The sequence below is a fragment of the Clupea harengus genome, chromosome 26 (genome assembly GCF_900700415.2).
Source record: "Clupea harengus chromosome 26, Ch_v2.0.2, whole genome shotgun sequence".
Lineage (NCBI taxonomy): Eukaryota > Metazoa > Chordata > Actinopteri > Clupeiformes > Clupeidae > Clupea > Clupea harengus.
The window spans coordinates 10,727,736-10,739,868 of record NC_045177.1 but is presented as its reverse complement, the minus strand read 5'-3'; the positions used below and the strand labels follow the sequence as shown (position 1 = coordinate 10,739,868).

The 12,133-nt window shown below is 43.9% G+C and overlaps 1 protein-coding gene across 2 annotated transcripts; it reads left to right on the top strand.

The window, feature by feature from the left end:
• The first annotated feature begins 26 nt into the window (after positions 1–26).
• On the top strand, positions 27–10,605 carry rasal3 (RAS protein activator like 3). Of its 2 annotated transcripts, XM_042703933.1 has the most exons (18): positions 27–1,736; positions 3,091–3,215; positions 3,388–3,472; positions 5,145–5,209; positions 5,380–5,456; positions 5,585–5,714; positions 5,995–6,093; positions 6,203–6,856; positions 6,964–7,108; positions 7,194–7,338; positions 7,479–7,715; positions 8,144–8,345; positions 8,515–8,606; positions 8,731–9,001; positions 9,362–9,472; positions 9,722–9,903; positions 10,008–10,092; positions 10,227–10,605. In XM_042703933.1, the coding sequence occupies exons 1-18, from the start codon at positions 1,133–1,135 to the stop codon at positions 10,344–10,346; spliced, it is 3,429 nt and encodes a 1,142-aa protein (XP_042559867.1). In that variant the 5' UTR covers positions 27–1,132; the 3' UTR covers positions 10,347–10,605. The 2 variants fall into 2 exon arrangements, with proteins under 2 accessions (XP_042559867.1, XP_031419764.1); XM_031563904.2 differs by lacking the exons at positions 27–1,736; positions 3,091–3,215; positions 3,388–3,472 and adding an exon at positions 3,480–4,069.
• The last annotated feature ends 1,528 nt before the right edge of the window (positions 10,606–12,133 follow it).

The following is a 12,133-nucleotide window of genomic DNA, read 5'->3' as shown; positions in this document are numbered from 1 at the left end:
CTGTAATAAAGCACGATTATCTCTTGAGTGAATGTTTGAGAGTCCATGACAGCTGTAATTAGGCATTTCAAAAGTAACCGTAAACATCCCCCTCAGAGACAGAAGACAGACGTTTCAGTAAACTGCAAACTGCACGTCGAGAGTGATCAGCACAGGAAGTGGTTTTCAAATGGTGCTTGATGAGAAAGGAAGCATCACAGCATTGACAGGAAACTAAAGTCAACAGCCACTGAACATCCCACACAGACATCTGGGTCATCAAAAGCACAATATGTCCAAATAGAAGAGGTATTAGAAGTTAGGCCAAGTTAAAGATTGTTTCTGTCTTTGTGTGTGTACATGGCTGTCCTGTAATCTTACCAAGACAATCCGCCTGAGCTGTGTGTATGTGTGTATATCACCTTCTCAAATATGAAAACACACTTATTACCACTACGGATTCATACACCACAACATCAACACAGAGCTCTTTCTTCTTCTTTCAGCTCTTCCCTACACCGTGTTTTAGAATTCTCAAATTCGATTGGATCACAACTACCCACTGAAGACACCCTGTGCTGAGCATTACGATTAGACCACAGGGTTAGAAGACTTGAGAGTTCACTTTAGTTCTGTGACTTCATTTCAGTTTGACTCACTTTTATTCACTGTTCTTTTACGCTGAAGGATAGACATAAAACCGCAAACTCCGTTCCTGAGTGAGTCATACAGTATTGTGCAGTTAAGCAGAAGCCAAAAACAGGAACACTTTCTGCAGTAGTAAAGGAGAGTGAAAATCTCTTTGATAGAAAGATTAGAGAGACTAAAAGTGGTTCAAAAGTGTGAAAGCAGACCTGAGAACACGAGGGACATTGAAACAAAACATGTCACCACCCTGCAACGGGTGGGTAAGACGAAGGTTTGAGAGGAAGCAGGCGTTAGCGAAGGTGCCTGTCACTCATATATGCTACGTCAGGAAGAGGTGAGAAAGAAAAAAGAGAGAAAAAAAAAGCCCATCAACACTGCCAGTGAGAACAGCGCTGCCTGCCTCTCTACCCACGTCCAAGTCTGCTGAGTTGTTGAGTTTTATTTCCTGCTTCGAGTGGAGTGATAAGAACCACGGTACAGGCGGGGAGTCGGGCCCGCACTTAGCATGGGCATGAGTGAGGAGTCTGAACCAGAGCACGCCGCTCAGCAGCTTAAGAAAGAGGAAGAGGTGGGGAGCGCAGAGAAGGACGCCCTGGTGGAACAGCCCGCCGAGCAGCCGCAAGAGGATGTCAACCTCCTCAAGGCGTACGTGTGGCACACCGGAGCCAAGTCGCCCGCCGACGCCTCGAAGGCTGCAGGTGGAGGCCAGGGCGCTGCCATGGAGAAGCCGGAGAAGAGCACCAAGTGGAGCAAGGTGCAAAACTGGCGCAAAGCCCTCAGCGAGGACACCGGGGAACGAGCCGCAGCCGGCGGCCGTGGCGGGGAGGAGAAGCCCAAACCGGACAAGCATGGTGCTTTAAGGAAGAACCCATTTCGGAGGGCCCACTCGGAGCCTCCGGGGTCGCTGCTCTCCTCTGTTCTGTCTCCGTCGGCCTCAGCGACCCCCACCTCCGCCGCCGCCGCCGCCGGCACGTCCACCGAAGCCTCAGGCTCAGTCAGTCAGGAGACAGCGCAGAGAGGCAAATTCATGAAATACTTGCAAAACGTCTCTCGGAAGATTAAGAAGCCTCGACTGCAAAGCCGCAGCAGCGTACCAATCGCTGAGAAAGGTGAGAATATTAAGACACTTGGCTTTCAAACAGGTCCCTAGCCTTAAGTTTACCTCATCAGATGGGTCAGCACTAACAAACGTCAAGGACAAAGAGATAAGCTATAGTTCAAACTGATTACAGTGACTGTGTTGTGTTACCATAGAACCTGTGGAGTCTGTTATGTAAAACAGCGCCATCTTGTGGATGAAGCATCGCACTTTGTGATCAAAGTATTGCCATGGACAAAATCTTCAGTTTTGTAGTCCGCATATTTCGTGTTCATTTTGAAAAAACAAAACGAAGATAATTCCGTACATTAACAAATTTAAGTGGAGATTTAAGATTTAGGTGGATAGAGTTATTAATAATATGCCATGAACAAATAAAATGGAATTCAACAAAAAGCTTGCAGCACAATAGTATCCCATTCAAAGTGGTACACATGAAGAGAAGAGAGAAGTAAGACAGGATATACGTGTGAGGAAATAGAGAGAGGGGAAGAAGGCGAGGACTGTTGAAAGATAGCATCAAAACAACTGCGCAGTCCACTTTTTTATTCTGAAAACAGGAGTGGCTCTGCTGTAGATAATGTTATCTAAGCTTTAATGAAAGGGATGGAAAATAAACACAAGTAAACATGTGCCCATTCTTACTTACCCAGTGAAACAGAACAGCGAGGGATGCCACGCGCAGTCATTCGGAGTGAATAGAAAGACATCTGTAAAACTAGTAGTTGGGTTTACCACAGTGTTAGTCCAAGCACATTTACTACATACAGATATTGAAATAACAGCGGGTATATGTATGCACCCTGTCTCCTGTTTCGTAATACTTTTTTTGTCGAATTTGACCAAATAGAAAGGAGGTTGTTTCAAAGCATATTTTAAAAGTTTCGAGCAGTAGAGTCGACCAGTAGATTAGCGGCACATAGAGGCATATGAACCCTCATCTATTTGGGCCACGTTAGCTTGTGCTGGAAGTGTCCAGCTACGGGCTTCTCTGCTAACCAAAAGAGATCGCATAGCGAAGATTAAAAGGGAGGTTAAGGAACACGCAAGAGAACTGACACCGAAGATTAAAATGAAATTGCTGCCATCTGCACAAGATTCTAGGAAATATTTGTGTGACTTTAAAAAATGTGTTGTCATATGCACACAGTCAAAGGCAATATAAGTCTTAATATAAAGCTTAGATGTAAAAAAAAATTATGCCACAAAATATACACCTGGATATATCTCATCATGCAATTTGATTTTCAAACTAACCATAGTTATAGTTAGTATAGAGTATTTGTCCAAAGCGACTTACAAACATTAGATACAAAATGTTTGGCCACAATTTGTCATTAAGTGAGTATTTTCTGTTTCTGGAGACAATGAAGATCACGAGGCTGAGGAACCTGCCAGACTTTCCTGGGTGCCCCCACAGGACGTCCCCGTGTGGGACATCAACAACTGTGTCCTGCAGGACGGACAGATCCTCATCAGAGAAGACGAGGTACACACAAACACACACATACAACAAGACAGCAGCTGCTGCATCGTAGCATGTTTAATATACATCAGTATCAATGTCACATTTAATATGAACGGATTACCACATCTGATTTCCAACTGAAATATCTACTTAATGACTTATTAGTAATGGCATGTGTTCCTTCACCCTCCAGCCAATTCTGCGAACCCGCAACCGGGCCAGCAGCTGCCTGTCCAGTCTCAGCCTCCAGAACCTCGCTGAGAGCCACACTAACCTGGGTGGGTGCCTGTGGCCTAGCCTTCATATAACAGCGGCATCAGTTACATGTTGAGGCGTGGCTATGTGCCATAGATATCACCCTTTTCAACTGATCTTAACTGTATTTTGCTTGTTGGTAGGATATGAAGATGAGTGGGACTATGTTATCACTAGAAGCATGGCATCGAGTGAATTTATGTAAAAAAAAATAAAAATTCAACCCCACTGAATGTAAAAAAGCAGTCTAATATTAGTCCTACTTGTCATCTGGCCATCATGTGCAGATACAACATCCTGGGGGTGACCATTTCATTTAGCCCAAGCCACTGACCACAAACAGCCTGCAAGCGTCTATATCTGGGTGGTTGAGAGGAAATGGTTGACGTGATTATGTTGTGCGTGTCCGTCCAATAATTTCCTCTAAGTTGTGAGAGATTGCATCTCACCCGGGTGTTCCGGGGTAGCATCTTGGGCAGTCCGCTAGTCGAGTCGGAGGGCCCGAGCACAAGCACATTCACAACCAAAGGTGGATATGAAGTGAATGTTTCAGAGAAAAATTCAAAGAAAATATTGAACTATGGGGTTCAGACGTTGGATTGTTTGTGGAGGACCATTAGGTAAGCAAAAGGTTTTGTAATCCTTTCGCGTGATCACATTTGTCTGTTTACTTGTTTACTAATGAATGCCTAATAGTCATACATACAGACATGGTTTGGGGTATAGGCGTCTTAAGACATCTCCTACAGTGGCAATGCATACAATGTAAACTCACATAGGAGTCAGCCATAGAGGATGTATATGTGTCATGATTTTTTGTGAGGAGTTTATATAATTCTGTATTATAAATCTAGGTTTAAAACAAATCGAGATGAACAGTGTTTCATATTCTGTATTATAAATCTAGGTTTAAAACAAATCGAGATGAACAGTGTAAGGCAAGGTCACCATCATTCATATTTGTCCCAGGGGTCACAGTGTTAGAGACGGATTTGAAAGAGCGTTTGTGGCAGCGGCAAGAAAAGGCGGAAACTTCAGTTTACAGTGAAACCAAGCATAAAGTCTCATGATTGAAACCAGAACTCAGGCAGAGTTATTTGTGCACCTCTGGAGTCTACAGGTTTGTTTGTGATCCATCAGAGGAAACCCACATCCTGAGCGAGGCTTCCTCCGCTCCGCTCATGCAGTCATTACTAAAATGTTGACAACAGAAGAGATTTGAAACAAACAGGAATTAAAAGTTCCTGAGATCAAGAAAGTGTTTTTTTCCAGCGGTATTTGTTCAGCAGCTTATTCAAATTCTACATCTTTTAAAGAAACTGTAGGGCTTCATGTGTTCAGCCAATGCACTCTACCCACAGTTGCAAACGGAAATCTACAGGGGAAATGACTTGTCTTCCCTTGTTGGTTTTAGAGAAGAGAGTCAGGCTTCAGAGAGATTCATATCTCTCTCTCTTAGAGCCGTCAGGCTCCTCACATACCATTTTAGTGAGGCTTACTCTGGTTGTTTTCTTCTGTCTTGTAGAGTAATACTCTGGTTGTTTTCTTCTGTCTTGTAGAGTAATACTCTGGTGGTTTTGTTCTGTCTTGTAGAGTAATACTCTGGTTGTTTTCTTCTGTCTTGTAGAGTAATACTCTGGTTGTTTTCTTCTGTCTTGTAGAGTAATACTCTGGTTGTTTTCTTCTGTCTTGTAGAATGCACCCCAGATCACGTGGCTTCTACAGGTGGTCAGAAGAAGAGCCAGGAGGGAGGGGTGACGGTGAGCTCAAGCCCACGACACAGAGATAAGACTCAGCTCTCTGCTGTGCTCCTCATAATCAACGTTCATTTCCTGTGGGCATCCCATATCCATATCTCTCTATCACAGTTCTGACATTCTGCTGTTTGTTTTTTTGTCATCCTGTCTATACCATCTCCCATGTCCTTCAGCGACGGATCAAACGTCGTTTCCAAGCAGGAAAAAGCAACGCACAACTGGATAATACTGGATTAACCCGTAGTACTAAGTAATATTATCAGTCCATTAACCTCACTAATTCAGTATCTGTATCTCAGTATTAAAACTCATATAAACTTGTGTCAATACTACTACTACTACTACTACTACTACTACTAATAATAATAAACTCCACAGACACTTTGGCTCTGGGGAGTCTCTGTCTGTACCAGTCACTGCTGCGGAGAATCTGGATCTTAGTGCTGACCAGAGCACCATCATCAGGCCAGTGCACAGCTCCATCCTGGGGGAGAAGTATTGCTTTGAGGTACCCTCAAGCCCGGGGAAAGCCCCGGCATATGCTATACTTCAGAGCACTGCCATCAAGCTCAGCCTTGTCATCCATATTTGATCATTTGATGACCTCATGGGCCTACCATACGTTTACTGCTATATTGCATTAAAAAAATCAGTATTCAGTAAAATACTTGTTTTCAGGTCTAATTTAACTATAAGTAGCATATAATCTTTTACATAGAATGAGAAATATTATATCTTTATTTCAAACAGGATGAAAGAGAAAAATAAAAAAAACGTGTGCCTTGCAGGTTATCAACTCAGAAAACAACCACTGCTTTGGGTGCAGTTCAGCTGCAGAGAGAGATAGATGGATTGAGAATTTACGACGCACTGTCCAACCAAACAAGGTATTATGCCCTTATTAACAGCCAATAGCCATCACAAAGTGATGATACATAAATGTGTAACATCAATCAAAACACAATTTAAACATTTTCCTTACCAATTTTTTTTAAGGACAACTGTGAACGCACAGAACACTCTCTCAGCCTGTGGTTAACAGAGGCCAAGGCCCTGCCCCCCAAACGACGCTACTACTGTGAGCTGCATTTGGACGGCACCTTGTTTGCAAAAACCACAAGCCGTGACGTCGGCAAACCCACCCAGCAGTCCAGCCAGGCCGGTGATGGGGGCGCAGGAGCGGCAGGTCTGGGGCCAGGAGGTCAGATCTTCTGGGGTGAACTCTTTGAGCTCGACAACCTTCCTCCCGTCACCAAAATCACTCTGCACCTCTTCCGTGACGAGGATCCCAAGAAAAAGCGCCACTCCCGAGACGAGTCTTTCTACTATCCTCTGGGCAACGTCACATTGCCTCTCGCTGACATACAGGGACGCGCCTTTCAAGAGAAGTGGTATCCCATCATTCCCTTCAAACCACCTGGATCTGGCAACAGCAAGGACCAACTGGGGCCCCAGGCCTCCCTCAGGATCAAGGCCCGCTTCCAGAACCTGCGGGTGTTGCCCATCGAGAGATTTAAGGAGTTTGCAGAGTATCTCACCTTGAACTATGTAAACATGTGTGGCAGCCTGGAGCCTCTGTTGAACGTGAGGGACAAGGAAGAGTTGGCTGGAGCGTTGGTGCACGTGCTCCAGAGCATCGGAAAAGCTAAGGTAAGTTAAAGTCAACAGAAACAGAGATCTATAACTATTTGTATCGAGGCACGGTTTTGTGTCAAAATGAGAACAAACTGTAGACAAGCTTTATTCCTTTTTTCTAGGATTTCCTGATTGACCTTGGAAGTGCAGAAGTCCAGCGCCTGGGTGAGAAGGAGGCTCTAATTTTCCGGGAGAACACCCTGGCGACGAAGGCCATCGATGAATACATGAAGCTCGTGGGCCAGAAGTACCTCATTGACACACTGAGTAAGTATCCAGTTTCCTCTGACCCTAATGTGCCTGAGGCCACCTAACTGAAGCCACCTAACGAGCAAACCTTCTCTTCCTGCAGGAGACTTCATTGGTCAGCTGTATGAGTCGGCTGAGAGCTGTGAGGTGGACCCCAGAAAATGCCCCCCATCTGACCTGGCGAATAACCAGAAACATCTCAAAGATACCTGCGAGAGGGTGGTGCAGAGAATCACTGAGATGCACAGGTCAGATTACTCAGCATTTAGAAACCCTTTTTTGAGTAATAGCTAACAGTACAGTGTGGGGGCATGTATTTAATCCCCCATTTCTGATGACAAGTCCTTCTGATTGTGTCCCATGTTTCGGTTTCCGGTGAATCTGGCAGCTCCTTCCCGGTGGAACTCAATGAGATTTTCTCCAAATGGACGGACGAGTGTGAAGGGCAGGGACGTCCCGAGATCGGCCAGCGCCTCATCTCCGCGTCACTCTTCCTGCGCTTCCTCTGCCCGGCCATCCTCAGCCCCTCGCTCTTCGGCCTGATCCAGCCGTATCCAGACGCCTCAACTCTGCGCACGCTCACGCTCACAGCCAAAGTCATCCAGAACCTGTCCAACTTCACCTCGTGAGTTCATTTGATAGTTTCTCTTTTTTAAAAAGGTTCTCTTCGGCTGCAACTCTTACATTACATTTAATCGAATTTGACACACACACACACACACACACACACACACACACACACACACACACACACACACACTTACATACACACACACACACACACACACACGTGCACACACACACACACACACACACACACTTACATACACACACACACACACACACACACACGTGCACACACACACACACACACACACACACACACACACACACATATATATACTTACATACACACACACACACACACACACAGAGATATATATACTTACATACACACACACACACACACACACACACACACAGATATATATACTTACATACACACCCAGCAGTCAAAGACATACAGTATCTGAATTTCTGAATTTTGTGTAGGTTTGGCGAGAAGGAAGAATACATGCTCTTCATGAATGGCTTCTTGGAACAACACTGGGAGCGCATGAAAGAGTTTTTGCAAATGGTGTCCAACCCAGACAGCGAGCCTGACATGGCCCGCTTTGATGGATACGTGGACCTGCCTCTACGGCTCGCTGTTCTACACAGCCTGTTGGTAGACATCATTGGCGCCATGAAGCAGGTAAGGTGGATCTACAGATTGAAATGTATTCAAGACAGATTTCCAAGTACTTCCCTTCTGACAGAGTATTAGTCCGTACAATTTGATTTCACTGAAGCTATAATCATACTTGAGCTAAAAAACCAGATCGAATGCAAGAATATAATGTTCCTGACTGTATATTGCTTAGGACACCATAGACAACTTGGAGCCCCTCCCAACCATCCTGAACCAGATCACTGACTACCTTGGCCCTGATGCCCCTCGAATCACTGTAAATAGGTAGGACTATTTTCTACTCCACTGGAGAACTAAAAAAGAGTTCCAGTCCCATGACTATGTGGTCAAATTGAAGAACTTAGTGGTGGTGATGCTGCTCTGATGTTCTCTGTTCTTTACTCTACAGCACTGAAAAGTCAAAGCCCATCTATGTCCCTCCCAAGGACTTAAACAAATACAGCCCCCACCACAATTCCATGCAACAATTGCCTGAACCCAAGCAAACTCCAGGGACGGAGAGGCCCAGGAGGCTTGTGTCGAGGACCAGAAGTGTCCCAAGCCGAACATTGGCATCGCAAAAACACCTCAAGAGACAGACCAGCAGTGAGAGCCTCAAGATCGAGCAGGAGCAAGCGAAACTGCAGCCACAGCAGCCGGAGATCTCTCACCCCAAGACAGTGAGTGACACACACCACTGTGCCTTCAATCACTTTTTGGAGAAGGGTTAGGCCTAGTACAGAACCAGAGGGCGTTTTCAGTAAATTACCAGTCAAATAGACCGCTCAATACTCAATACAAATAAGAGTTTGTTCAACTACAATTTTTGTATAGCGCCAAAACAATAAAGTGATCTGAAGCTGTCTCTAACCCAACCCTAAAGACTGTAGTGACATTAAGGACAGTATGGATCCAGATGTCATTGGAGTCCCTTGTGTGTCTTTGGCAATATTTTCAAATAGATCAGTCACGGTCTTGAATAAGTATTAAAAAATAAGTAATGAGAAATGGTGCTAATTATTTATTTCTCTGTATTTTAGCCCAACAGACTAAAGCCCCAGCATACCCCTGTGCCATGGATTATGGACACAGAACCAGGAACTGGGGATCAGATTCCAGCACAACTTGAGCAAATCAGCCTGTTGGACAAGGTGAGTTCCAGTTGGGCCTAACCTTCTCTTTGCAGATCTGACCAGGGTTGACTTGCCGTGACCACTTCTTATAGGCCGGATAACGAAGATAAACAAAACGTTTCCTCCTCAGAAACAAAAGTGTTTCATCATCTTGCTTGCAAAAGTTAAAACTTCCCTATTTTTGTGTGTGTGTTGGCCAAAATGTGGCAAACAAATGTTGTAATATAAGTGTCCTAACATCAACGCCCTTGTGGGGAGCACACACAGGAGCTGTCGGACCTGCGTCTAGGAGTGGAGCAGGTGACGGAGCGAGAGCTGGAGATGGCCAAACGGCTGGAGGACTTCATCGTCCAGAGTCAGGACCAGAATGCACAGCTGCAGGCTGAGGTCCACGAACTGCAGAGCCAGCTTGCTATGCGTGAGGAGCAGCTTGCTAGCGCCACCTTCAGGTAAATAAAGGCAGAATGAGTCAAAGGATACAACTAATGAAATGACCTTTCAGTTTCTTTAAGTATGAAGTTCTTATTAATATGTGACTACTCCTGACATGCAGGCTAGGGGTTATAGAGGAGGAGAGGGAGGAGGATGAGAGGAAACTGACTATCGCCATCGCAGCAGCAGAACGGATGAATGTTTTGGTAAGAGAAGTTTCCTATCAGTTAATCAACACAAGGTGCCTTACAGATAATTCCTTACTGCCTTATCAGTCTGTTTAAAAATGATTAGTAATCTGAGGGAATAATGTGGATGTTTTGATCATTTGCATCGACAGGAGGAACAGTTTGCGGGCCTGATGAATGATGTGCACCAGCTTAGAGATACAAACTCTGACAATGTGAAGAACACACCTTATTATGGAATGGGGGATCAGCCTCAAATGAACAGCAACTGATTTCAGGCAGTTGCCAAGCCGTAGACCTGGATTAGGTGTAAAATGAAGGTAACAGTTCACTGCAAAGTATTATGCGTTCCAAAGATATGAGAGAAACAATGAATTACAAGATATAATGGGAAAGTTTCGTACGAAAACAGCAAATCTCAATATGTAAGATTATCAATGTAAGATTCTCCCTCAATGTAAGATTCTGAAATGCTTTAAAGTTTTGCTCATTCTATTATCTTTTTTGTGACCAATAAAATTACTGAAAACACATACAGTACGTGTTGGTGTCGTGATTAGATTCAAAGATAGAAGCTCTAAACGGTATTCACAGAGATCAAGTAACACCAATTGAAGACAAGTGTGAAGATAGAGAAATGCGTTATTTTTAAGGCATCATTTGCAGAGAACCAAGGATGTTGTGGTCGTAAGATGCAAAGGGAACAGTGTTTCCTCTTCATTAGGTAATCATGAGGGTTCAGAGCTCTCTAGCTACAGAGCACACTTGTTAGCAGTAGGCTAAGAAGAAGCAAAGGTATTTGCTTATAGTGAGAGAGAAGTTAGAGTCCTTCAACTGCCCACGCAAATAATAAAAGAAAATTAAACAGGAGAGTTGACAATTCTTCCTTTAACCAGCATTGTGTTTTGTCTGATTAGAACATGTACCCTTGGTAATGTTGAAGAGCACATGAGAACCGTTTAGACTATATGTTAATATATCCCAGTTTAAAAAATGTTCTTTCCACACAGCAATCCATGGACTTTTACCTCTGTTACCAAACAAAGGATGGTGCTATGTTTTCTAACATACAAACACGCCAATGTTCAAATTAACAATAATTTCTGTGTATGAAAAGTATGTAAATGTTGTAAATGTCCATGTCCCACTTTGCTAATATTGAAGGGGGGGGGGGTGCTTATTTCCCCTATTTGAAAAAAAAAATCCCACTACACACTAAGCGTCAAGAAAATTGGAAAACTTTTCCAAGTAAATAAAACTAACAGGACAATGTTGCGCTATCAAGAAGGTAGCAGTTAGCAGCGTAGTATAACATACAATCTGGGCTTAGGTTTTTTCAGATTCTTTGAACCTTGGTGCCATTTAACGAACCAGCCCATCCTATCGTCCCATCCTATCAAAAGGAAGCATTGATGCTCAATTAGGAAACTTCCTAAGGAAAAAAGACAATCCGAACAGTGCCCCCACGTCTCGAACTGTTTTGAGCAGAACCAGAAGGATGGTAATCATGGGGAAAATAAACAGTTGTAGCAGATCATTTCATCAGAGCCCGTTAGAAATTCTCTGAATTTATAGTAGACTGGGCCTGCAGTCGGATAGTCTTTTTGGTTTAGGAAGGTTCCTAACTGAGCTAAATGACCAGAAGTATCTAAGTGGAAGCCATGACAAGAGTTGAATTCTATAAATGGTGCTCCAATGCTTACTTTCTTATCTCCTTAAGCATAGGGTACACTGAACCATCCTTTACTATAGGAAAGGAGATAATGCCGTCCCACAATTCATTGCAGCAGCAGCAACAAACGATCAATGTGACCCATGTCAAGAACATCTGACTTGCATACTTATGTTGCCTAGTGCAAGTGAAGTTGAATTCTCTTATCACCGAGGTTGTCTTTTAGTAAGTCCTAAGGAAATCTCCTTCACATATTTCCTTGACCATTGAGGTCAAGGAAAAGTGATTAGGAAAGGACATTAATATTTGAAGGCAGTCAGGCTCAAATTTGAGCCGACTCTGTCGTCACAGTTTGCACTGGGAAAACCAACTATCTTTTGGTTCCAG

Bases quoted from the DNA above. Each gene is read 5' to 3' on its own strand.
- rasal3 (XM_042703933.1), top strand. From the start codon at position 1,133: ATGGGCATGAGTGAGGAGTCTGAACCAGAGCACGCCGCTCAGCAGCTT. The intron at 7,339-7,478 runs GTCAGATTACTC...TGAATCTGGCAG, and splicing joins AGAATCACTGAGATGCACAG to CTCCTTCCCGGTGGAACTCA. The intron at 10,093-10,226 runs GTAAGAGAAGTT...TTGCATCGACAG, and splicing joins CAGAACGGATGAATGTTTTG to GAGGAACAGTTTGCGGGCCT.